The sequence below is a fragment of the Dothidotthia symphoricarpi genome, assembly GCF_010015815.1.
Source record: "Dothidotthia symphoricarpi CBS 119687 unplaced genomic scaffold P153scaffold_13, whole genome shotgun sequence".
Taxonomy (NCBI): domain Eukaryota; kingdom Fungi; phylum Ascomycota; class Dothideomycetes; order Pleosporales; family Dothidotthiaceae; genus Dothidotthia; species Dothidotthia symphoricarpi.
The window spans coordinates 386237-411102 of record NW_022985020.1 but is presented as its reverse complement, the minus strand read 5'-3'; the positions used below and the strand labels follow the sequence as shown (position 1 = coordinate 411102).

The following is a 24866-nucleotide window of genomic DNA, read 5'->3' as shown; positions in this document are numbered from 1 at the left end:
AGAAATGCATTGTATCTCTAGTGGGACAGTTAGATCTACTTGTGCATCTTGCGTAAACTTTCCGAGAGAGCTTGCACGAGCAATACAAGTGTGGTTGTATAGTATGACTCTCTGCGTTCGTCGAGAGCAACACGAATCTGGCAAGCAGGAAACTAGGATATGTTTATTAGTTGTTGTTTCCTAACTCACCCCTAAACATGCATGTGGCGGATGACAATACTCTGGCAATGTGTCGCATTCTTGAGTGGGCGCATACTGAGTTCACAGAGAGTATTGCAGAAAGTGTTAGTTTGACAGGTGCCGACATACAGTTGTTGAACAACACAGCTATATCCCATCATTCTACACATTCAATAAAATCTGGGTTCTCGTCGTGTGGTTGTGTCAAAGTACACTGTGCGTTCTCCCGCATCATTGCCGACGGAGGAAGGAGCACCTAACTGCTGCTCACTCACTCACTCGCTCGCACGGTGGACACATTGTAACATCAGTGCCTTCTCCTGCGTCACTGCCCCGACGGAGGAAAGAGCACCTAGCCGCTGCTCACTCACTCACTCACTCGCCCACTCGCCCCGAGGTTCTACCCTTCCACAGCGACCACGACTTCGCCCTCGACTTCGCCTTCGCTCTCGGCCTTTACGCCCTGTCCGCTCATTCTGTCCTCAGTCTGATTACTCGCCTTGTATCATAGTAGGCCGTACACGACAACAACCACTTTGCTAGCCAACTATCGTACATCATGTCACAGCCATTGACCACAACGAAGCAGCCAAGGACTGTGAAGGGTGTGCCTGGCGTGCGCATGACCCATGAAGAGCGAATGTCTTTCATGGAGCAGTCCCTCAACCTCCACGTTGTTTCCGAGTATCAAAACACTGACCACGCGAGGAGGGCACTAAATCGCGAGCTATGTCAATTGGACCATCGATCATCTGGCCCCTTCAGATGGATCAAAATCGGAATCCACTACAACAGCAACGACCGGCTCACTGCAGTCAACAATCTCGTATCTCGATTGATCGATTGTCGCAAGATCAAGGGACTTTCATCGATCAGACACGATCTCACTTCGGCGAGCATTCCACGTCAACTCAATCGACAAGCTCGTCGACAACAAAAAGCCTCACCTGTCCCACGTTCGATCGTCTCGTCAGCTCCTCCGTCTGGTGTAGTACTGAAGGTCCCCAATTCGTTCCTGCCGTCTGGCCAACAGCCCCCGGCACCCAAACGCCGAGCTGGTGGCTATAACAACAATATCGACAAGAACGTGCATGGTACCATCGTGCTGCCGGCAAATGATGTCCGATGCTTGGTCGCTCCGTCTAACGTTCCCATACCTGACGGCCCCAAAGACAAGTCCACAAGACAGCCCAGTCATATACCTCTCGTGAAGGTTGTTGCAGCTACTGGAATGGCGGTGGATCGGGCCGAGCGTGTAAAGGCAATCAATCTAGCTTGGCCTGCAATTGGCACACGTGGGGTCGTTCTTTGGCATGCATACGGTTGCATCCGCTACAACAAGTCCACAGATACTGTACAACTGCAAAGTTTACTTTCATCACTAACTGGTGTCGACAAGAACCAATATTGTAGTGAGAAATGGTACCCAGCTGATTACACGAGAGAAAAGAATGACTTGTTGCAATCTCTTGCTGAAGATGAGCAGCGAACGATTGGGCAACGGGTATATGGTGAGCCTTTTTCTCGACCCCACACTCAAAAAATGCTAACGATATTGCTCAGTCAGTCTTGATCGTGCAATTGCGTGGGGAGTACCAAGAGGAATTGCAGCATCCCTTCAATACATGAGAGATGTTTGCAATACCTCCTCGAAGGAATATCGAATTCTCGCTCATGGTCACCTCGCCGACGGAAAGGAGCTCAAACTTTCGCATCGATACGATAAACTCAGTGGCATTCTGTAGGATATGCGCCAAGATGTGCTTCACCGGGACAGCGTACGACGAGCATAAGTGCTTGGTAAACGAATGAGAGGTCTGCGTCGAGTCCAGTATGGGGTTCTGGAAGGGCTGTGGCAGTATTTGCGGCGAGATCTTGTAATAGCTTGACAACTACATCTTAGATTAATGTAGGTGTCTTGGGCCTAAATTTCTAGCAGTATACTCCTAGCACACAGTTTTGCAAATTGTGTTAGTATGGTTTGGCGGCTTGTAGGAGCCACAAAGAACGCAGCTTAGCACTTTAAGTGAAGGACAAACCATAGCAAAATACGAAAGAGTTTCAAATTGAGGATCAACAAACAACAAACTACCTAAACAGTACTGATCAAGCCCTAAGGAAGGAACAAAACATAAAATCACCCCCTATGACAGATCTCCCACCTCAAGACAAAATTGCTAATCGAACGCAGCATCTACCGACACGCCCAACCACTCAGCAGCAGTCTGCCAGTCACAGTCACCAACAGCACGAGCAACCCGCTTGCCCTGGAACCCCAACAGGTGGTCCTCCAAAGCATGCTCAACGTCCCAGAACCCGCGGAACCCCTCCATCTGCACAAAGTCCGCCGGCTCGCTACCAACGCTGGCCGCCCACTCCAAGAACAACACCGCGGAAACAACGTACTCGCCGCCCTCGAAGGGGATCTTGAATTTGCGCATCGTATTGCGCGTGAAGCCCTTTTGTGCCGGGGAGGCGAAGATCTGCGCGCGGCAAAGTGGGCATTTGGTGTCACTGTAGGCCCTGTCCACAAGGCAGAACTTGTGGGCGACGTGATGGCAGTGGGTCACTACCAAATACGAGTCTGTAGAACGTTAGTAAGTAGGTATGATGCTTAATTGGAAGGGGAATACATACCGTCGTCGAACGTGCCTTTGAAGGCTTCGAGGCAGATCACGCACCTCTTGCCCTTGCACTTGCGCTTGCGCAGAGGAGTCGTGCAGGCGGTGACAAGGGTTTCCCGGGTTTCGAAGTCCAGGGGAGGGATCTGAACATCTGGCTTGGAGGTAGGGATAGTTGAAGTCATGTTGATGAAAATAGGGGTTTTGGTGGTGAAGGTGTTGGAATAGTATTGGATATGGGTGATGGTATGAAAGTAGTTCTGGGGGGGACGGAAATCGTTTATATACATTATATCGATGGAGATCTATGGTCGGGCTCCATCGCAACCGAATGATTGAGTGGAGTTTCGGTCATTCGTTGATGGAAATTTCTCGACCCGAAGTTGAGAAACCAAACTTTGACCACGGCTGCCTGGAATTTCGAATACGCGTGCTCACATTGGTACACTGGGCAATTCATTTGTAAGAGACGAATAATAAGCTCTGCTTCTATGTTATTTTTCTGGATGGAAAAGGGTTGGAGTTTAGCTCAAATGCTGCGTTAGAAATCACTGTGTTGTGTTTGTATGTTTATACATCAAGCACAATACAATTACGCTGAAATTGGCTTAGGAGCAACAATATCCCAGACATTGAAGGCACTCACACTACCTTTTGAGCACATCAACCCACCCTCCCGGTCTCACTTTGCCACCTGCATACCCCTCATTCAACCACTTTTCTCCATCGAATCCAAATTCGATGAGGGCATCCTCACTTCCCCATTCTGCTTGTCCACTCAACCCAATAGGCACCTTTCCCGTTCCCTTCACACCATTTACATAGCCCACAGGAAGCTGGATGCATGGCAGGCCACAGAAGTTAGACAACCATACATATTCCATGTTCTTCAATTGGGTATTGGCATCTGAAATTCCGTATGCTAGGTCACCGTCCCCAATTGGCCAGCCTGCATTGGGTGTTGTGGGTGTGACAATGACCAGGCCAGGGTAGGCTTGGAATAGATGAGCCAGGTGTTCCATAAGCATGTTGCGCACACGTTGGCCGAGTAGGAAGTCTGTTGCTGGTGTCTGTCGTGCCACACTCATCAGAACCTTGTTGGCAGGCGTGAGATCGTATATGGATGTTTTGTGGGCACTTGCACCTTCTGCCATGATAGTCATGGCATGAGCAAGTTGCCCATGGTGTAGAAGTGGAATACTGATGTCCACAACCTTGTAACCTAGCTCAGATTGGAGATACTGTAGCGCTGACTCACACGCTTCTTGGACAGGCGGGTCTGCACGGTCGAACCAGGGCTTGCATATGCCAAGGATCTTGTTGCGAGGGCCAGTGACTGCTCTGGGTGGACTGAACTGCGATGACGAGATATTGGAAGGGTCAGGTTGGGCGAGAACACGGTAGGAGATCTCAAGGTCTGCCATACTGCTAGCCAATGGACCTCGAACTGTGACCGACTTTCCAGCATCTGGCATGGGTGCGACCGAGACTCGGCCGTGAGAGGTCTTGAGGCCATAGAGTCCACAGAAGTTGCTGGGAATACGGACGGAGCCGCCACCGTCAGAGCCAATCGCGAAGGGAATAAGTCCAGATGCAACAGCAGACGCAGCGCCTCCTGAGGAGCCTCCCGGGTAGTATGAGTCGTTAAGGGGATTTTTCGGGCAACCCCATATGGGGTTATTTCCGGAGACGTCTATGGCATTCAGTACATTCATGCTCTCAGTCAATAGACCCGCTGAAGGGAAATGACTTACCCATGCCCAGCTCGTGCATAGTGAGCTTCCCTACAAGAATCGCACCCTCTTCCTCAACCTTCCTCGCACACCAGCTGGTCTCTACTTCCTTTCCTTCTGTGTAGTCGTGACGCGTGCCAATATACCTCTTGTACCCCTTCACCTCCAGATCGTCCTTGACAGCGAACGGCACGCCATCGAGCATGCCCAACGGCGTGCCCTGCTTCCACCTCTTTGTCGAAGCTTCCGCAGCCTGCATGATCAATTCGACGTTGCTTTCCATGAACGCCGTCGAGAGCGGTGACCGTTGCGCAATATCCCTACGTATGAGAGGCAACAGTCGCTCTACGACATCCGTAGGCGTAAGCACACCACTCTTGTATGCATCGTGGAAGTCGGCGACCGTGTAGAACCGTCCCTTTGCATCCTTGGGCAGAACACGCAGATTTACTGCGTTCGTGTAGCTCTCGATGCGCTCGTCTCCGGGTCTCGGAAGAGATATTACGGTAGGATCGTATCGGGGATCGACGCCATCGAGCTCCTCGAGGTTTCGCAGCGAGGCGAAGCCGGCATTACGCCACAGGAGATATGCAACGCCGGGAACAGTTGCGACACTACAAATGTAAGCATACGCTGGCAGGCAGCCACTGGTGAAACCTACACGTTGGCGAGGTAGTGCAATGCGACGCCTTTGACAACGGGATTATTTCTAGGCGGAGGCGCGTTGTACGGAATCTCCCGAGGTGTTGGAGTGGGGTAATTGAGAAACCTCACTGGAGCACCATTGTCAGTCGACATCGTGGCAGTGAATCGTGGATGCAGCGTAAGTTCGGCTTGAGGCCTGTGAGCTGAGGATACAAGGTACAAGGCAGCTTGGACATCCATCCAAGACCCTGATCGGCACAAGCATGTGATACTCGGAACGCCAACACGGCTGAACAAGGATGTCAACACACGACGATTAAGGCAGAGCATGCTCGAATGATATAAATGCTTTTACTTCTCATGATCAGGATCTAGCTCCAGCCACACCTCATCATAGCGAGCCAGAATAGAACAATACAACCGCGTATGCGTCATCTGCCAATACTTGTGTAGTCCCTTCGCGCCAAAAGTTTGAATACACAGTCGATTCCTCCCCAAACCTCGAATAGAAACACCTGAGTGAAGCTGACGTTACGCGTATTCGAGCGCGTCAGCTTTACTTATGCCATGGCCGTGTCTCAGGTTGCCGTTCCCATCTACGAAGTGCTTCCAGACACTTGGTCGCCCATGCGGTTGTACTCCTGCTGCATGCTCTCAACCTGCTTCTTCAGGTTCTCCATGTCGCGGTCCTTGGCCGCGATCTCGTTCTTGAGAGCGCCAATCTCACCGGCACCACCGACATCCTTCAAGGAAGTTCCGCTCTTCACCTTCGGGTCGCCCTTCATCATCTTGAGCTCCTCCTCGAGGCGGAGGGTATCGAGGATCATAACGTAGGTTCGGTTCAGGATGAGAGACAGGAAGAGGGTGAAACCGCAGAGGTACATGTTGCGCTGCGAGTAGAACTTGCGGGCCTGGACCTCCATGCGCTCAATGCCACCAAGTGCAGCATTTCTACCAAACAGGTCAGTGGGGCGTTCAATCATCGTTGAACATCCTGACTTACGATCCACGGGTATCGTTGCCATCGCCGCCGGCCAACTCAACCTGCACGCGGTAGACGCGGTTGACACTGTCAACGAACAGGATCAATATGAATATGAAGGTAATCTGGCATGAATTAGACAAGTACCCTGTTCCAACAAAGGATGACCCTTACCTTCATTCCATACTGGAGTTTCGCTATTATAGGGCTCTCGGAGATGAACGCAAACAGCCTGCGACGCCAGGTGAACGGCAGGGGGACGATCAGGGCACAGAAGATGAGCATCTCCGTGACCAGGAGGAGGAACACCTAGATAGGAGTAAAGTGAGCAAGTTGGCCATATTGTGGGATGATTGAGCGGATAGCCCGGAAGAGCTTTCGAGCGGCACGCGTGGAAGCCATGCCATTGATGCAACGACCGCTTCTGAGAATGTGAGGTGGGACTGGAGCTTACAAGACTGTAGTAGAGCGTCATTTTTGCTACGTGGCTGTATTCTCAAAGCAGGAGCTGATATTTGGGTGTAGTGGGGTGATTGAACACGCAACAAGTTCGAAAACGAGGATTGCAAAAGCTCGAGACGGTTGACAATCAACCAGAAAGAGAAAGGGTCGTGAGTGGAAAGTGTGAGGGGATAAAGAAGAAGAGGTGGGAGAAGGGCAGACACGAGCAAGATCAAAGCCACCTAGCCAGCCAGGCTTGCGCACAAATACCTACGTCACAACGACATACCCGGTCACGTGCTTGGATCTAGTGCATGGGTGCACGGGCCTGGCCGAAACAAATTGCACATGCAAGCCAAGCAGCAAATCCACTCACATTTGCCGTCGCCGGACAAGAGCTCTAGTATTCACTACAATAATGGCTGGTGAAGGTGAAGAAGCAATGGCAGGCCAACCGGTTCTAGAAGTGGGTCTTGCGCCAGACTCCAATGGCGCTCGAGGTGACAACAGCACGGTGGCTGAAAACGCTGCACCATCAAGCCCCAAGAAGCGAACCAGAACTGGAAGTCAAGATATTGAGATGTCAGAAAGCTCAGTGAAGCGACAGAAGGGCGTTGCGCCTATCAAGGCAGAGTTAGCAGCATTTCGCCGCACTCAATGCACGGACAATTGCTAATTTTACTCAGGTACTTGATACATCGAAGCGACAAAATAGTCGAGACCAAGGACAAAGCCGTGGATGACGATGCGGCGGAAGCCGCGGATGATCGTTACCATAAGCCTGATGCACGCGACGGTGGAAAGGGCAAAAAGGATTGGAAAAAGAAAGACAAGAAGCAAAAGGGTCAAAACACCAGCCGAACTTTTGGAAGCTCTCGCGACAAGTTGCCGCTCTGTAGTACCCGCGCTCTCAGCAGCGAGTTTTCGCCAGAAGAGTGTCAGTTTGGCGACAAGTGCAAATTTGAACACGACCTTCGCAAGTACATGACTGAAGGCCGACGAGAAGATCTTACAACATTTGACGGCAAATGCCCCATCTACGAGGTCAAAGGCTTTTGTCATCTTGGGTGGAAATGTCGATTCGTCGGCAGCCATTCGGAAGAGCATACCACTGAAGATGGCAGAAAAGAAATGGCTCTTCTTGAGGACCCTGAGCGTAAAGCCAAGATAGCGAATCTGGAAGACGAAGTCGAGGTCGTTAACGTCGTCTCCAAGGATGTCAAGTTTGGCCTTGCGAGGAGAAAGATCGGGACACCGCGTTCTGACCAGTATCTGCAATGGATTGACGCAAACAAGGACACCGAACGGGCCATGTTTGATTCAGTGTCAGGTGATGTCGACGCTTTGCAGGAAGAGAAGGATGCTCGTAGAGCTGAGTACGTCGAAGCGCCCTTCAGACCATCTGAGAAGCGACGACTATACTATGGACCTGAAACGCCAACGCTAGCGCCTCTCACTACGCAAGGAAACATGCCGTACCGCAGATTGTGCGTGGATCTTGGTTGCCAGGTTACATGGAGTGAAATGGCAATGGCTATGCCTCTGATCCAGGGCGAAAGGGGAGAGTGGGCTCTGATGAAGGCGCACGAATCTGAAATAAGTGCTCCGAAATTCTCTGGAAAGAACACCGTGGTTCAAGGGTACGACAACTCCACAGACCTCAAATTCGGCGCTCAGATCGCCGCAAACAAGCCGTGGCTAGCCACGAAGGCTGTGGAGGTTATTACCGACTACTGCCCCAGGCTACGAGCCATCGATCTGAATTGCGGTTGTCCGATCAACCTTGTCTGCGAGAAAGGCAGCGGGTCTGCTTTGCTTGACCAGGCATCCAAACTAGAGAGCATCCTCCGTGGCATGAACTACGTTTCGAAAGAGACCCCCATCACGGTCAAAATCCGCATGGGTACGAAAGATGGCAATCCCACCGCAACAAAGCTTATCAAGCGCCTTGTACTTGGAGGTTACGAGTCCATTGAGTCAGGCAAAGGCACGTCTGGTGTCGCAGCGATTACGCTACACGGCAGAAGCAAGCAGCAGCGTTACTCGAAGAGTGCGGATTGGTCTTACATCGCCGAATGCGCGTCTCTAATCAAGCGGCTAAAGAAAGAGAAGGACGCGCAAACGGACACTATCGCAGAAGCCGATCCTCGCGATCTCGCCAACAATGGACACGTCTACTTTGTGGGCAACGGTGACTGCTACTCCCATGAAGACTACTATAACCATATCGACAACGCAGGTATCGACTCCGTTATGGTGGGTCGTGGTGCACTGATCAAGCCCTGGATCTTCGAAGAGATCGAGCAGAACCAGTACTTGGACAAGTCCGCTACCGAGCGCTTGAGCTACATTGAAAAGTTCTCTAAATATGGAATGCAGACATGGGGCTCAGACGAGCAAGGTGTTGGTACGACACGCCGATTTCTCCTCGAGTGGCTCAGCTTCGCGCATCGATACGTGCCTGTGGGCTTGCTGGAACATCTGCCGCCGAACATCCAAGACCGACCCCCAAGGTTCAAGGGCAGGAACGAGCTGGAGACGCTAATGGCTAGTGAGAACTACAAAGACTGGATCAAACTCAGGTATGCACTCATTCAGGTATCCCGTTGCCATAAGAGTATAAGCTAATTATTTACAGTGAGATGTTCTTGGGTCCTGCGCACCCCAACTTTAAGTTCGAGCCGAAGCACAAGTCTAATGCGTACGAGTTCGAGGCAGAGGGTTAATTTGACTATGCTCATTTGGTGCGGCCTTCCCAGCCAACGTGTGTTAACATCTTTGGCATTGCAGAGTTTCAAAGCTTCATGGTTATCAGCGTGGTGGATGTTCGGCGACTTACCGAAAAGTGACTCAATATGGTTCATAGAGCATACTTTGTAAGACTAAGACCCGGAGTTCACGGCATAAAAGTATACTTGCTAAAGTCGAATTTTCTTCGACTGCCTATCACCTTGATCGTAACTCTCCTTGGGCAGCATTGTGATTTCGTGTTACTCTCTCATATTTCCTCAAAGTCGTGTGTCAGTTCAAACCCTGTGTCAATCTCTTAGCCAACGCATCATTTCCCTGATATGTGGTAGCATGTTTCTCCTCGATACTCGCAAACCCACTTTGACACACTTTGTAGTGAGAAATAATCCACATAGTCTTGGAGTCGGTGGCAGTTGTCAGTGAAGTAAATGCACACAGTAGGCACGAGCACGCCGTGTTGCAGAAAAGACTGTATTTTTCGGGGTGATATGGGATTGGAAATATGTGCACCTTACGCACCATAAAATTTCGAGACATTGTTCGGTTATTACTTTTCATCTGTGAAATACTTGGATATCTGTCGATGTCATGCAGGTTGTTGAATCGCGTGCCAAGCACTTAATGTCGCGACGGTGAGGAAGGAGCAAACGGGGTTTGACGTATATGAACCTTCTACCTTCTTCTCCCTCAACTTCACTTCACCTCACTGTCTGTTTTGTCCGGTTTGTTCGTTGCACACCGCTTTCACTTGAGAGCTGTCTAGCCGTAAACATGGTAACTGACAAAAGTATTGCTTGACCTGCCATCTGTTTTCAGAGCTACACTGACAAGATGGGAAGAGTGGAAAGAGTGGAAGCAGTGGCAGCTGCCGAGGCTTCTGTTCATCGTGAGACCTACTGGCACGTACGATAACCTTCATGCTGCTAGCAAGGAGATCATTCGCCAGGCAGACGAACAGAAGTTCGAGTGGGCACAGTACAGCAATCTCTTTCGACACAAATACAAGGCCCGTCTCGGCTGGATAGCCGCCATCGTGTTGTACGATAACGGAAACGGTTGGCTTCGGCTTCGTACGAAACCCACTTGGAAGAACAAGACAGCAGTCATCACAAACGTTGCCACATTGTCTGATAGTGCGACATCGATGGTGGTGCAGTCCCATAAACGCACAGGTGATATGGGATTCACCCTGCCTACCCAGGCGAAGAAGCCTAGAACCCAATACTCGCATGTGCCTCTCCCACCGAACATATCGATTCGTTCCACCAGCAATGCAACTCGGGCGCGAGATGTCTTGAGGACTACCTTATTTCAGGCAGACGAGTTCGAGAGGGATTCCGTACAGAGCAGCAAGCGCGAGACTGTCCTGGACACCGAGTCATGTACTTTCAATCCCAGCAAAGACGTACTGGCTTTGAATCAAACTTTCTCATCTGGTTCAGCATCAACCAGTGACCGGTCCCGAGTCAATCGCATATATGCTGTAGCCTTCGGGCTTCCCCTTATTCGATCCGACGACATTGTCGAAATCCTTGTACGGGATCCTCTTCAGTTCTCGGACGGAACTGTGCTTAAGGCAAGCACTCGCCATAAGGTGATTGAGGCGTCTGGCTTGGTGAAGATCGATATTGGAGGTAACCACCATGCCACCTCTGCGGCTTATCGTCGTACTCGCCAAGAGTTGCTTGCACACACCGCCCCAAAGAATCTAGTCAAACTTAACGGTCAAAGCGTTGGTAGGTCTCTTCGATCGCACACATACATCAGATGAGCTTGAGCAAGTATCGTTGAGTTTATGCTAACACATGTCATAGGCATACCTATCGTTGATGTACGAAAGTGGGCGGAACCTAAGGGGTTGATCACTGTAGTCGACCGTATCGTCACTCTTATAAACAAGACTGCGGAAGAGAAGACACGGCTGATACTTGTCCGTTGTGACTGCGGCGCCAGATTGTCGCTCAATGGAACGTTAGCCACTATCAAGGAAACCAAGAGACACCTGGTTGGATGTGAGGACGCGGAAGACAAGAAACAACCAGATCGGGGTGCGTACTGTTTTTGCTGGGCTTGTTATACTGCATTTCCGAGTCGGCGTCGGTATTCTGCCCACCTGTGCGAGGTGTAGGCGGGTGGTCAGCACAAGACACTTGTTCAAGTCAACGCATGTCTATGTCAGCATAATCTCGGCTGATGGAGTGGGAGAATGATTCAAATGAGTGACAGGGTGCGGGCAGCAGTTAGTTCTAGTTCTGCTTGAACGACATGTGGTTCTTATTGAGAGGTTCCACTAACTTTGTACCAAACCAAGGACAGTACTAGGATATATGATATTGAACATGCAAATAAATACACTTCAACATATGATACCTGATGCCTTTTCTGGAACATCGACAGCAAGGCCTCGAATCTCATACAGTGCATCAACCCACATGTTTCAATCCGTAGTCATCATCCTGCAACCTTCTAGCAAAGTCTCTCTTAGTCCACGGCCACATCTGCATCAAATCGTCCAGTACTGTCTTCGCCCTCACCAGATCCCATTCCTCCAGCATCGCATAAACCTCGCCAACAAATTCCAGCTTCCGTTGAACGTAATCCCTTTGCATGAATGAAATGGTGGATTCAATAGCAGCGACCTTTCCAGTATCACCCTCGCGATACCAGTCCGCCCACAAGCCAAGCCGTCGAGCACCTTGTTCATGAATGTACTTGCGTCGCTCATCGTAGAGCCTCAGAACACGGTAATAGACGTCCTCCAAAGCAGTGTGCTCGCTCTCGACGACGTCGTGCGTGTGATCAAGCTTGGGCGTGGGGAATTTCAGCATGGCGATAAAGAGACTGCCCTCCTGGCGGCTAGTCTGATCGTAGTCGGTGTAGAGATCTTGGGCGTAATATGCGATTTCGCCGACGTGCCAGTTTTTGAAGGCGTTGGTTGGGGCTGGGGCGTGGTATCGGGATAGGGTTTGGCGGCGTAATGCCTCGATGGCCTTTTGTGCTGCTGAGGGGGATGAGTTCATGATTGGTGATTGGAGTTGTAGGTGCGATTGAGACATGTTGTGTGAGGTAGAGTTGAGTAACTCTGTAGCATATGCTAACTCTGGTGAGAGGTTGAAATTGCGCGATCGAGTCGGGGGAAACTAGATTGCATATTTTGTTGAGCTGTGAAAAGTATCTCATCATTGGGACTTACACGCAGAATATCCAGTGAATGATCACTTTATGGTCAGCTGTTCTGCATATGACAGTCGAACGTATTCTAGCAAAAGCTACTTGATAAGACCCGCATCTTCTTCCTCGTTCTATTCCCCTTGTGATTGCGTTTCAGCTTTCAACTCCGGGTCTTTACAGTGAATCTCCTCGCAGTATTTATATAATTCTGCTTTCCCTTGTTTCGTATTGTCTCTCCTACGACCCTCAACCAATTCACGCTCAAGAACCACACAACCCATTCCCTAATATGCCAACCCGTCCAGCCCGCCGTGAGCGCCGCCGCGCAGAAAGGCGCAGTCAGAAAGTATCATCTTCCCTCCAGAGCGCAGCACCTTCCACCTACGATCCCACATACACAGTCATGCCGCCATTCCCTACACCAGATGTCACTCTAGCCGCCCATCCAAGTATCCGACCAATCATGCTCCTGGTACTTTCACAAGAAGACCTAGTCCGCGATCAGATCGGTGCCTTCCGCATGCTCGCCAGCATAGAGTCCTACCGCTCGCACCCGAAAGCTGAGTACCGCATGGAGGAACTCCGGCGCATAGCCTGGGCTCACCACGCGCATGTTCAGAAACTGCAGGCTTTGAAGCGTAGATATGCTGAGCAGGTTACGATGTGGGGGTTCGAGTGCAGCAAGTCGCGCGAGGATTGGAACACGGCGTTTATCGAGCGGCGGAAGTTGCATGTGGTGCAGTTGAACCGCGAGGTTAAGAAAATGACACTTGTGTTTGAGAAGCAGCTCGAGGAGGTTCTGAAGAATGAGGATCTGTTTGATGGAGAGGAGCATAGGCAAGTGTTTATGGATAAACTGAATTTGTATAGAGACTTGTTTGATAAGACTTTGAAGGAGACGGAGGGCATGTCGGGTTAGAGTCTTATTTCGGCGTTGGTATTGAGATGCTCCCAGACATAAACATAGCCTTCGTCTCGAAATACATTAATATTCTGTATAATTTCGCAGGACTAGTAAATCAAACTCCTCCCTTCAACCTAGTTGATTTATGAGCACATCTCCGGTACGTAGCTTTACAAATTATAATAATATGAAGATCATATCTTCCAAGCCGCAAAACGCGTGATTGAGCATCTTAATATCGACATGAGCAAATACTTGGCTCATGCAGTTCATAACAAGTCCTGTGGTAGCAACGCGAATTATCAAGGTCCACTCTCAAGGTCTCTCAGCGTACTTCGTGAGCTACCGACTCGTTTTTGTTCTGCCGCCTCCGGCAGTTCGACATGTCGATGCTGATCATCCTTGGGCTTTGATGGCGGCGGTGGCGGTGGAAGCTGAGCGACCCAGAATTTAGGGTATTGTCGCTGAATGTTGTTGACAAGCAGGGCGCTCGCAAGAACAATGACGGAAGATAGTAGAAGAACAGGTAGGAAGTACCATCTCAGTGCCCAGATAGCAGGTTCAACGCAAGGAAGTAGCGCTGTCGCTCCAGCAGGCGGATGAGTCGTCTTTGTCAAGTGCATGACGACAAGGGCGATAGCTGTGGAAAGACTGGCTGCAAGCCATTGAAAACGTGGGAATGGGTCATTGTCCAGGTCGAAGCGGAAGATCGTTGCGACAATGACACCTGTCAAACCGCTGAAGAAGTGGCCAAAGATGAGCGAGCGTGGTTGTGCGAGAGGAACGTCGATAGCTCCGTAACAGAGAATGGCAGAAGCTCCCTACACAATGTGAGTTCAGCAACGATGTAATTTGCAGACTGGCTTACAAAAGATGCAACGATAGGTGGCACAAGGCGGGCCGTAAAGTAATCCGTATGTCCAAAGATGGCCATAATGGTGCTAACACCTCCAAAGGCCCCGATGAATCCCCACACGCAGATCATCCATGTCGGCGAGGGAGATACCGGCGTCCCACGATATCCAAGCCAGTGACTGAGCCATACGGGTAGGCGCGCAAGACCGTTCTGAATGAGGCGTTCGACTGGAACAAGAGGATCAGGTAGCGGCATATTGACAGTAAGGGAAACGTGTAGTGAAAGACGTGTATAGAGATGTTAAGCGACGCGTAGTCCACAAACCAGACGGACGTCGAAAAGTGGAAGACACAGCGCGTGTAGTTAAGAAAATTGGGTCAGAGAGAGAAAAGTTGGGGCGAGGCGGAAGGATCATAGACGCCAGGAAAGGAAACAGCGAACATCCATATCGCCGGCGCGGATCGAGACCTAACCCAAATACCCGGATCAACGCCGTAAGTAAGCTATTACAAAGTAAGTGATGCCCGGACCGCAATGAGCGAAACACTGTAGCCGAGAAGCTTTTGGTGATGCCGCTAGGTTGTCACAGAGGATCCGCACGCAGCGGCGGATGATGTTACGGGGCCTTTGCTGTCGCAAGTACAAGCAAGTCAAACCTTTGCTGATGGAACATCGAGTACAGTACTTGATCTTGAACTGATCGTACTCGCGAGAGGATCAGAGATGAAGCTAGAAATTGCGGAGGTGACATGCTGTTTACGTAAAAAGGCCGAGACTCGGGCGAAACGATCGCTGGGAACGAGAAAACGCCGAGACTCTTTCCTTGATTGTCTTGAGATTATGGAGTTCAAGTTTTGTCGTCTTTGAGAAGAGTGAAAGACTACGTGCGTCATCCCAATTCGTTTCGTATGCTGACTTCCAGAAAAGACCAACCACATCATTGACCTTACTTGTTCAGCGCAAACAATCTAGTTCCACTGCATCGGTGCTTCTTTGAACCAAATCACAAAAGTTGACTTTGTCCTCCCCAAACCAAACCAGTTCTTTTTCTCAGGTGCTTCCCCATTTATCTCATCCATGCTCCTACACAATTCTATTGCTGTGTCTTGCACCTCCAAGTCTCGTTACCATCGGCGGCTCTCTGACTGTACCCTTCTGCGTAAACATACTTAGGTCCGGACGCTGGTCTTCACTCGGTGGAGGCGGTCTAGGTGGCGCCTTCGCATACCTCGTCAAGGGGGAAACGTCTCTAGCAGGACGGTCGGGAGACAAGGGAGGTAAAGAGGGCGTAGACATGGACGCTTGAATCAAGGGGAGGGGCTCTTTGATGACTTCGAGAGCAATTGTGGACAAGGTGTACGGTGCGCCGCCGACGGTGCTGCCAGACCAGTGCTTTGTGGATATCGACGTACGTGGGGTGGATGGTTGGAGGACGGCTGCGAGGGGCTTCAGGGCAAGGGTGCAGGATAGCATGACGGATATGGTGGATTGGAATTGCGTGGTTATGATGTATGGGATACTGGCGTATGTTGGGTCTGCTGAGGCGGATAAAAAGCATTGGAGGTAGATAATGCGTATGATTGAAAGAACCACAAGCCTTGTTGCATGTCAGTCGTGGATGATGCGGTGTGATATGGAGAACATAGCTTACAAGACCCGAAGTGAGAAAACGGAAGTCGCAGGTGTCTTTTGGTGGTACTGAAGTTGCATGGTCCATATTATATGGGCTGGGAAGAGGATCAGGGCTGTATCGATGAGTATATCGACCGCGATGGCAGCTATCCAGAATGAGACCTAAACTGTATATCAGTACAAGGTAATTTTATGTACAAGGAAGTTGGCTTACCAGGGGGATGCATTGCCCCGTCCACATCTCCCAAGGCCTGGGCATTGCACATTGGAATACAACACCCGCCATGACTGCGGTTGTCCATATCAAAACTAGTATACCTACGATTGCGATATTCAATCTCTGCAAAGTGTTGTCTGCTAGTCGATACAGGAACAAAATAACTGGACACTTTGAAAGGCTGATAGCCAACACAAATAAGACTGTAGAAACAAAAAGCTTCAACTGAACTCGCTCCACGGCATTTGAGTCAAGAAGATAGGATCGCTTCCCGAGGCCCGAGTCTACAGCCGTGGAGATGATCATGGTGCTCCCCAACGAACATAGCGAAGACGCCACGACGAATATGTCATCATTTATTGGGAGATGACGAAGACTTTTGGAAGCAAATCGAAATGCCAGTCTGGTAACTGTGCAAAGAGCCCAAAACTTGTCAGTACTGAGTATAGCATCGAACGCCCATGCAGCTTACTAGGATACAGACGAGAAACCAAGCTACCATAACTACAATTGGGCCATGGTTCTGAGTATTGACAAGCGCCCCGGGGCGTTTGAACTCCTGGTAGTACATTTTGCTTGCTTAGAATATTCCTTGCATTCGGAGATTACAACAATGTGGAGTTCGACGAGATGGACGCAAAAGCACAATGAGCGAGGAGATGAGCAATTGAAAAGGCCAGTTGTCTCCTCCCATCATCCGAAAAACGTATATGCATACTCGTAAATTCGGCATCGCCCCTTCCAACCGGAAGTCATCAGATTGTCGCGTTGCTGCATCTACTCTCTGTAAGTGTTTCGAATATACACCCTGGCTCTGGAAATAGAAACGGAAGAGGACCCGACGAAGGAGTGGATCAGTAGCAGGAAAAGATGACTGGATACCGATGAAAGCCGACGTGAGTGTGTGATACGCATGTCTTGCTAAGCGGAACAATTGTCGTTCAGCCGGACCTAGAGCCGAAATGTTGGGAGGCGCAATGGCGCCGCAGTGGTACAAAGATGGGCTACAACGTGAAAGAAACCCTTTGTCCAGCAGACGTTGTCGGAATGTAGAGTAAGACCCGATATTAGGGGCGGGGTGATATGTGGTTGCAATAACGAGCCATCTCTGTTGCTCCAATCGGACAGTAGACTTGCTGCGACAGAGCAGCGCATGACCAGCTCCCAAGCACTGGGCTTCTCAATGTCTGCGAGCATCACAGCGGCTTTTTGAAGATCTAGCCATCGCTAATGAAAGAAAACCTATATTGTCGGAAATGTAGAGACGGAATCCGGGAGGGTGTGGGTATGCGGATGGGAAGGTCGTGCGACGGAGAATGAAGAGAGTGGATGGTTGGTCTCGCGGTTGGTTTCGGAGGTTGGCGGATTTTGTAGTATGGCCGACCGTAGTTTTTCTTTAGCAGCATTGCGCTCTGCAGTCGTGATTTCCTCCCCAACACAGCAACAGCAAATATGGTATGTCTCTCCTTCTCGCTTCACTCTACATATATTGCGATTACTCACCCGTATGTAGGCGCCAATAAAGAAGCGCACAACAGCGCGCGCAAAGTCTGCGCGAACAGCTCGTCCTACCCAAGCCACCCTCACAGAAGCAGACGATTTCGACACAGCCTTCTCCTCGTCCAAAAAGGACAAGCAGAAGATTAAACACTCTTCCTTCGTATCCAAGATCGAAAAAACCTCCTCAAAAACCCAAAAGCGACGGCGTCCCAACAAGCAGCTCGTCGCAAACCTCGAGTCGCTCGCCAATGCGCTTCCAGGTCTTGAGGAAGGCGCAGATGGAGAGATCGAGGTTGGGCAAGCCAAGATACAGCGCAAGAGCTTGAAGTCGCGGCCTGGCGCCATGAAGAGGAAGGAGAAACTGGAGAGGGAAGAGAGGGAACGGTTCAACAAGAACTTGGCGCAGTTGGCGGGGAGTGGAGGCGCGGCGGTGCAGGACCGCTGGGCGGCGTTGAAGAGTCATGTGCAAAACACCATGGAGGTCAAGCCTGAGTTTGTGAAGAAATGAAGGGGCCCATTAGGAATGGTTCAATGTATGGATGTTGCCCTGGTACGAGCAGAGACAGCCGACGACACGATGTTAGTTCCAAAGCAGGAACTTGCAGCTGGTGGGTTCTATCTACACAAGCACTGAGGGCTTGAGGGCACAACACATCACAGAGGTGTTTCGGGTGTGCAGAACGAGCCACTCATGTACGTCGGAGCTACATCAAAGCAATGCTTTTTGAATGCGCACAAAGAGTTGACACAGTGCCACGCAGACTTTGCATACCGTATCAGTAAAAGCGATATATTCACTGTTTCAGAGGAAAGCACACGGCTATGATGCTTGAAGAATAGCAGGCCCAAGGTGCTATATATGCTGCGATAGTTACTTGTAATTGGATGACATCTGTTGGAGCTGAATTGAGACTTTCGCAAACCTTATTGCCCGGAGTTTAGACCCCTGCGGGTGTTCGGTAAATCCTTGTGCCGAGCGGATGACATCAGGGATCGTGAGCTAAGCAACACCGCCGACTCCACTATCTCCTAGTCCCATGCTTGATCCGTGGACTACCGGTACCTATTTTACCATGTACAAAGCGCTTTGTAGACGCTCGAAGGCCTCGAGCATAGCGAGGATGACATTAAGGCGCGCCCGTCTTGCGCCCAATCTATGAGACGCGACTTATGAAAGCGTAATTTTTTTTCTCTTATATACTTTTCATCGGCCATATCTATACACCTGTTGGCTTTCGCTTTTTAATATTCCAACATGTCTCACCTTGAGCGCCAGAAGTCACGCATAACAGGCGACGATGCTGGTACTGCGCGTCGAAACAGCACGCTGAAAAACCAGCCAACGGGCGGGGTCCCAAACGCAAAAAAGCCTCGATCGCGACTTCCCGTCGGACTCCGCGACCTACTCCCATTTCCACAGTCCTCATTACCGTCTGGATCAGGCCCGTATTCTGTCGGGAGTATAGACATCGAAGTACCCGTCGAGAACCCGCGAACCATATCCAACATCACCCGGAATGGAAGACATGTCCTGCAGCTGGAGACTGTTCTCTTCACGCTATACTACCCCTCGGCGCATGGTAGCGGGGCAGGACGGGCACCTGGAGGAGAAATCAGATGGGGACGCGAGACGTGGACGCCACGACCGAGGGTGCAAACTGCGAAGGGCTACGCCAAGTTTGCTGGCATACCCTCGTTCCTGACCTTGGGGGCTCTCGCGCCAACCACTTTCCTCACCAAGATTAGAGCGTTCAGAAACAGTCCACCGGCTACACATTGGCCGCCCGAGGGCAATAGCAAGAAGAACGGATACAAAATCAAAAACAAGCGCGGTCCTCCTCCTGAAGGCGGGAGTGAGGAGCCAGTGTTCCCCTTGCTGATGTTTAGTCACGGGCTGGGAGGTACAAGGACTACGTATAGCAGTCTATGTCTCGAGTTCGCCAGTTATGGGTTTGTTGTGTGTGCGGTGGAGCATCGAGATGGCAGCGGTCCGCGGACGTTTATCAACCATCCGAAGCCCGAAGATGACCCACAGCACCTAGGAAAAGACAGATGGAAGAACGTGGATCTCACTGAGGAGGACAGGAGGAGGGGATATCACCACGTAGACTACGTGTTCCCCAAAAACAACAGGATGGATACAGCGCCGAACAACGAGCAGGGCGTGGACAAGGAGCTGCGCAACGCTCAGATCGAACTGCGTCTCTGTGAGCTCGAAGAAGCATACCGTGTCCTCAAAATCATACACTCCGGAAACGGGGAGGAGATTGCGCGACAAAATCTGCGCGGCAAGGGCTACGTTGGCGGGTCTTCCAGGGGGTTGGAAGGTGTCATCTGGAGTCAGTGGAAGGGCAGGTTTCATGTGGAAAAGATGACAATGGCCGGACATAGTTTTGGAGGTGCTACAACGATCGAGGTGCTGAGACACACTGACCGCTTCAAGAATGTGCAGGCTGGTATTATATACGATATTTGGGGGTTCGTGCATTCCTTTACCTTCTCTGCCAGAACTATGTCTAACACGTGAGATAGAGCACCGATAAAGCCGCCCGAGGATAACCCTGAACATCGAATACACATGCCGTTGCTTGGCATCAACAGCGAAGCGTTCATGTACTGGCAGAAGAACTACGACGCCGTCATGTCGCTCATGAAAGAGGCAGATGGGGAGGGTGTGCCAGCCTACCTACTCACCGTCCGAGGCAGTGTGCACATCTCTCAGTCTGACTGGACCATACTCTACCCAAATATAACGTCGTTTTTCTTGAAATCCATGGTACACCCGCAACGAGCCGTCGATCTCAACATCAGGTACTTCATAATCCCTCTCTACAACTTGACCGGTGCATTCACTAACTCTGCAAAGCGCCTCCCTGGAATTTCTTCGGCTCGTAACGCCTTCTTCCGGCAGCGGCAGGTCCATCATCAACCGCTGCATGACCGATGAATCGATTCTGGATACCGCACTGCTAGACGAAGTGCCCACCGAACATCGTCCGAACGACCAGTGGATTGCGGCTAGACTTAAGGTCAAAAACGAGTTCCGCACACGCGTCGCTGCGCGGTGGCGCAGGAGAGTCAAGCAAGTGAATGGTGGAAAACAGCCAAAGGGATACACGACGCAGGATGAGGTTTGGAATCATTTCAAACCCAGTGACCAGAGACTTGAAGATTGGATTGTGAAGGAGGGGAGAGGGGAGAAGAGGATTGATACTAAGCACGCCTTAAATGGAGAGGGAGAAGATGACAAAGAGAAACAAGTGAACGAAGACGAAACAGATACAGCAAGCGACGATGGAAGAGACTTTGGAGATAAAGCTGAGGTAGCCTCGCAGCCGTCACTGGAGGAGGCTTCTGATGTTGACGTGGAAAAAGGAGCCCGATATTCGTCGGGCGCGCCAGCGAGCGACGGGAACACGCGTCTGTCACTGTTCCCTACCCTAAGGGATGGCCCCAATCAAGACCAGAGATGATCGGAGGATTTGGGCTCTCTAGAGCAACGCCAGCACCAGAGATCAGGCTGAGGAAGGCTACTGTCCCACAAAGGATACGGTCGAGAGCGATCTGAGATGTACGGAAACGCAGTGCCACACCCCCTGTCCAATCAAATCTTATCGATCACCTTTTTAGTTAATCAACAGATCTGCTACTATGGCGTCGTTTTACATAGTAGATTACGGCCGTGCCCTTTGCATGGATTTGGTCACACTTCTGATCGCTCGCGGGGGAAGTCGGCAGCGGTAGAGCCTTTTGGGATTAGCACCCATTTCTAGCACCGATATTTAGCACAGATCATTGGAATGTAATTCATCCCGTTGCGTATCATTTTCTATTGAGTTGTAGGGGATAACCCAGCTTAAACTCTGTGTGACCCGCGCAAATCGTGTACAGCCTGTATGTTCGTTGAAAATTTTGGTATTCTCTAGCGTTGGACAGTCCCCCGAAGACCATTTGCAGCAAGGTAAACCGTGCACTACATGATTTGTGTTTGTGTAGGTGGTGATAATTAGGCCACGGTACTAGGCCTTGGCTTATGTCCGGCACGATCCTAGTGATGGAGTTTGAAGAATCTCCCGTCGTTCTCCACACTGCACGAGCCCACAGAACCGTCGCTCTGCTTTTTGATTGCCCGCCCCTCCTCACTAACTGACAGCAGTTCTCTATCCCACGTTCTGCTCTGCTCATACTTTGCATCGCCAAGATTTACAGATACTAGAACACCGTACTCACTCTCGTAACTTTTACGGCATTGGCGCGGCCTTGGTAAACGGTGTAACGTGCCTTCATCCCCCTGTTAGGCGCCCCAGGAGAGCTGAGTCAGGGAGGTGGGTGCTTTGATCTCCATCATCCAGACCTCGACTTATTCGCACCCGCCTTCTCACCTGCGCATGAACGGCGCTGTTTCCAGCGAGAATAGCAAAAGAAGCGTACGATTTCCTGCGGTGTCGTGAATTGCGATTCGGAGACTAAGGCCCAACTGCTGGTCTGAGCTGTGTTCCGTAGGCACGTTGCCGCATGTTGAACTGACGAGGATCCTTGGGCATCATGACAAGCTCGGACTCTGAAGAGCAGGCAAGACCGCGAAAGCGCTCGAGAGCGGGTATCAGCAAAAATGAAACTGTGGAAGGAAAGAAGATGAGGGGAAGGCCAAGAGTGGATGCTCAGGATGCAACTGCTGCCGATGTGAGTGGCCCACCTTCGCCGTATTTAGACGGAAATCGTACGATCCTGCGACTGGTCATGCGTCATCGACGATGCCTTCGAGACAACTCTATGCGATGGGGCTGATGATTGTTGTAGCGGAGAAGAACACAGATCCGTCTCGCGCAGCGAGCGTATCGCCAACGCAAAGAAACGACGATCGCTTCGCTGCAGCAGCAGACCACGCAGCTTCATGCCATCATTCAGCACATGAACAAGACGTTCGTGCACTTGAATGAATCAGCGCAGAATTCGGGCTTGTTGCAGTCAAGTTCTGCTCTTACGCAAGAGTTCAAGCATGTGTCTGAAACATTCGCGAATCTAGGGAAGACCGCTAGCGAGAGCTATCACGAGGGCGGGGAAGAAGACCAAAGTGAACCTGCTGCAGAGCAAAGCCATCATGTACAGGGCTCGAGGGTAGAGGAATACAGTTACGTCCCGACGAAAGAGGATCATGTCGATATGGGGTGGGGTTATTCGGCCGTTACAACACAACCGTTACAGAAGTACACTCCACCGCAAAGTCATATCCAACAACCCGACCACCACTTTCAACCCTCCAACTCATACAATGGCGTATCAAATACAGCTGAACAGTCCACCCTCGTCCGCCGGCGCCAGTTCACTGCCTGCGAAGGACTCGACCAGCCAGTATCAATTCATACGACGCCATATCAGCAACCAGTCCCGTCTGCATCAAGTCAACAACAACAGTCCCCCTTTGGCCTCGTAGACCGACTCAGTCCTACATCAGCACGATACACACCACCCATACCCTACGAACACCCCGTTATCTTCCCAACTCCAATGATACCTCATCTTCAGCTCGAGACACCTACCTTGCAGATGTCACCAAATTCTCTAACCACCAAGACTCTGAGCCCGATACAATCACACGCTTACGACGAGACATCGTTTGCAAGACAACTACTACGCGCAACACTAGAAAGTGCTTTCCGTTTACTTACATACGAAGGCTCCATTCGGCCCATGGCGATGAACCATGTGTTCAAGCTCTCCTTGTACTTTTTCAACCTGGATAACCTGCGTACACGGTTCAGAGACTTGCTGTCCCGTAGCATCAACGAAGAGCTGGACTGGTGGGAAGCACCGTTCTTACATCTTGGCGGCGCAGGCACTCACTACCCTCGCCGCGACGCAGGTGGAAACATTATTTCCATGAGAAACAGCTGGACAATACGCCAAATCGGGCCCATGGAGAAACGAATGGTGAGGGTAGAAAGCGTAGCAGACGGGCAATGGGAAGACATTGATGGCGTAGATCTTAGTGGTTTCGAGGGAGAGTGGTTCGACGCGTACGACGTGCAGGGCTATCTCGAAGAGCGCTGGGGATGCAGAATTGACCCAAAGAGTTCGTTTGCAGAGTGTTGGGTGGAAGAAGAGGAGGATGACGCGCCAACTTCTAGCCCCCACTCCGGTCTCTCCTATGGAGACGGAAGGAGGGAAAGCGATTCTCCATCGCTCAGCCAGGGGTCCACGTCAACGAGGTCTTCCAATCAGCAACAGGACCCTGAATTCCGGGTCCCAGACGCGCCGTTTGGACTCGATATGCCGTTTGCGACTGGACCAATGTCGAGTTTTCCAAATGAGTCTTTGAAACCTGTGAACCTGGATTTGTCGTACGACCAGACGCTTGGTTTAGATCTTGCGCCTAGTTATGACTTTGGCGGGCACAACCTCGACGCGAATATGAGTCGGATGAACGACAGTGAACAGTTTCCTGTCATCAGACAGAAGAAGAAGAAAATGGCGTGGATTGAGGTCCCGATGTTTATCAGCAGTGAGTTTCTCGGTATTCAGAAGATGTGTGGGATAGGGTATGCTAATATGTGTATAGAAATGATATCGCAATGTGTTTGCTTGGGACGGGCGCCGGGCTTTCGCAGAAAGGCTATTGATGTTGCGATGAGGGAGTCTTTTGCCGTTGCGTATTGAGCGTATTAGTGTTTGATATATTGAGAAGTAGACTACGGTCCGTGAACAGATACCCAAAGAAAGGCTACGACATTCGGTACACATGTAATAACAATATCATATTATATCTTGGTAGTCATGTTGATAAGACACGTCCGCCCAGAATGTCAGTGTACTCTCGAGTGGCGACTAAACAGCACTGTAGTACCCAACATGGACCGTCATTTGGGGCTGTGAGTGGGACGAGTACCGAATTGTACAAATGACTGCATATGCGCAGTGCTCTGCCAATTAGAATATTCATTCGAAGCAATATCAGCGAACGTATGCGTCGATCTGCAGATCACTGGGTAATACTCTGTTTGTCAGCCTCGAACTCCTTGCACGATGACAAAGAAGCAGGTGAGACTTCCAAGTCTTACAGCCGAACCATCATCGTTGTTGTATCGTAGCTGTAGTTTATTGCCCATGTCGCAGCATATGTTGATGACGCGGGATGGCGATTGACTCAATTTGACACGGGCCATCTGAATCCTCAGACCTCACCTTGTCTTCTCAAACCCCCACCGACTAGACACGTCGCCATTATCGGCTCTC

The 24866-nt window shown here is 50.7% G+C and overlaps 13 protein-coding genes across 13 annotated transcripts; 7 read left to right on the top strand and 6 right to left on the bottom strand.

Moving 5' to 3' along the window:
- Positions 1 to 739: 739 nt before the first annotated feature.
- On the top strand, positions 740 to 1925 carry P153DRAFT_397869 (uncharacterized protein; the record flags this gene model as incomplete). Its single annotated transcript, XM_033671596.1, has 2 exons — positions 740 to 1691; positions 1744 to 1925. The coding sequence occupies 2 exons, from the start codon at positions 740 to 742 to the stop codon at positions 1923 to 1925; spliced, it is 1134 nt and encodes a 377-aa protein (XP_033522373.1).
- Positions 1926 to 2357: 432 nt separating this feature from the next.
- P153DRAFT_386959 (uncharacterized protein) lies at positions 2358 to 2986 on the bottom strand (the record flags this gene model as incomplete). The annotated part of the gene is made up of 2 exons (XM_033670593.1): positions 2358 to 2764; positions 2818 to 2986. The coding sequence occupies 2 exons, from the start codon at positions 2984 to 2986 to the stop codon at positions 2358 to 2360; spliced, it is 576 nt and encodes a 191-aa protein (XP_033522372.1).
- Positions 2987 to 3281: 295 nt separating this feature from the next.
- P153DRAFT_367899 (glutamyl-tRNA amidotransferas-like protein subunit A) lies at positions 3282 to 5387 on the bottom strand. The gene is made up of 3 exons (XM_033668380.1): positions 5196 to 5387; positions 4556 to 5148; positions 3282 to 4494 (listed from the first exon to the last, which is right to left on the bottom strand). The coding sequence occupies exons 1-3, from the start codon at positions 5330 to 5332 to the stop codon at positions 3449 to 3451; spliced, it is 1776 nt and encodes a 591-aa protein (XP_033522371.1). The 5' UTR covers positions 5333 to 5387; the 3' UTR covers positions 3282 to 3448.
- Positions 5388 to 5497: 110 nt separating this feature from the next.
- Positions 5498 to 6787, bottom strand: P153DRAFT_367898 (endoplasmic reticulum protein-like protein). Its single transcript, XM_033668379.1, has 4 exons — positions 6616 to 6787; positions 6336 to 6470; positions 6183 to 6286; positions 5498 to 6130 (listed from the first exon to the last, which is right to left on the bottom strand). The coding sequence occupies exons 1-4, from the start codon at positions 6634 to 6636 to the stop codon at positions 5776 to 5778; spliced, it is 615 nt and encodes a 204-aa protein (XP_033522370.1). The 5' UTR covers positions 6637 to 6787; the 3' UTR covers positions 5498 to 5775.
- On the top strand, positions 6613 to 9494 carry P153DRAFT_46174 (tRNA-dihydrouridine(47) synthase [NAD(P)(+)]). The gene is made up of 3 exons (XM_033673209.1): positions 6613 to 7235; positions 7289 to 9184; positions 9241 to 9494. Exons 1-3 carry the CDS (start codon positions 7021 to 7023, stop codon positions 9326 to 9328), a joined length of 2199 nt encoding a protein of 732 aa, XP_033522369.1. The 5' UTR covers positions 6613 to 7020; the 3' UTR covers positions 9329 to 9494.
- A 567-nt stretch (positions 9495 to 10061) lies between these two features.
- On the top strand, positions 10062 to 11667 carry P153DRAFT_397864 (uncharacterized protein). The gene is made up of 3 exons (XM_033671595.1): positions 10062 to 10140; positions 10193 to 11089; positions 11168 to 11667. The coding sequence occupies exons 1-3, from the start codon at positions 10125 to 10127 to the stop codon at positions 11479 to 11481; spliced, it is 1227 nt and encodes a 408-aa protein (XP_033522368.1). The 5' UTR covers positions 10062 to 10124; the 3' UTR covers positions 11482 to 11667.
- Positions 11668 to 11776: 109 nt separating this feature from the next.
- P153DRAFT_294200 (uncharacterized protein) lies at positions 11777 to 12409 on the bottom strand (the record flags this gene model as incomplete). The annotated part of the gene is made up of 1 exon (XM_033663940.1): positions 11777 to 12409. The coding sequence occupies one exon, from the start codon at positions 12407 to 12409 to the stop codon at positions 11777 to 11779; it is 633 nt and encodes a 210-aa protein (XP_033522367.1).
- A 404-nt stretch (positions 12410 to 12813) lies between these two features.
- Positions 12814 to 13443, top strand: P153DRAFT_386953 (uncharacterized protein; the record flags this gene model as incomplete). Its single annotated transcript, XM_033670592.1, has 1 exon — positions 12814 to 13443. The coding sequence occupies one exon, from the start codon at positions 12814 to 12816 to the stop codon at positions 13441 to 13443; it is 630 nt and encodes a 209-aa protein (XP_033522366.1).
- Positions 13444 to 13730: 287 nt separating this feature from the next.
- Positions 13731 to 14539, bottom strand: P153DRAFT_386952 (HPP-domain-containing protein; the record flags this gene model as incomplete). The annotated part of the gene is made up of 2 exons (XM_033670591.1): positions 13731 to 14249; positions 14297 to 14539. The coding sequence occupies 2 exons, from the start codon at positions 14537 to 14539 to the stop codon at positions 13731 to 13733; spliced, it is 762 nt and encodes a 253-aa protein (XP_033522365.1).
- An 828-nt stretch (positions 14540 to 15367) lies between these two features.
- Positions 15368 to 16556, bottom strand: P153DRAFT_293905 (uncharacterized protein; the record flags this gene model as incomplete). The annotated part of the gene is made up of 3 exons (XM_033663922.1): positions 15368 to 15881; positions 15936 to 16078; positions 16131 to 16556. Coding segments are annotated over 3 exons (1083 nt in total), but the record flags the coding sequence as incomplete, so codon positions are not given.
- Positions 16557 to 17348: 792 nt separating this feature from the next.
- On the top strand, positions 17349 to 18408 carry P153DRAFT_397861 (uncharacterized protein). The gene is made up of 2 exons (XM_033671594.1): positions 17349 to 17588; positions 17647 to 18408. The coding sequence occupies exons 1-2, from the start codon at positions 17586 to 17588 to the stop codon at positions 18139 to 18141; spliced, it is 498 nt and encodes a 165-aa protein (XP_033522363.1). The 5' UTR covers positions 17349 to 17585; the 3' UTR covers positions 18142 to 18408.
- Positions 18409 to 18669: 261 nt separating this feature from the next.
- On the top strand, positions 18670 to 21453 carry P153DRAFT_319134 (uncharacterized protein). The gene is made up of 3 exons (XM_033665076.1): positions 18670 to 20111; positions 20166 to 20444; positions 20500 to 21453. The coding sequence occupies exons 1-3, from the start codon at positions 18889 to 18891 to the stop codon at positions 21104 to 21106; spliced, it is 2109 nt and encodes a 702-aa protein (XP_033522362.1). The 5' UTR covers positions 18670 to 18888; the 3' UTR covers positions 21107 to 21453.
- Positions 21454 to 22043: 590 nt separating this feature from the next.
- Positions 22044 to 24397, top strand: P153DRAFT_319132 (uncharacterized protein). Its single transcript, XM_033665075.1, has 3 exons — positions 22044 to 22316; positions 22434 to 24135; positions 24193 to 24397. The coding sequence occupies exons 1-3, from the start codon at positions 22179 to 22181 to the stop codon at positions 24288 to 24290; spliced, it is 1938 nt and encodes a 645-aa protein (XP_033522361.1). The 5' UTR covers positions 22044 to 22178; the 3' UTR covers positions 24291 to 24397.
- The last annotated feature ends 469 nt before the right edge of the window (positions 24398 to 24866 follow it).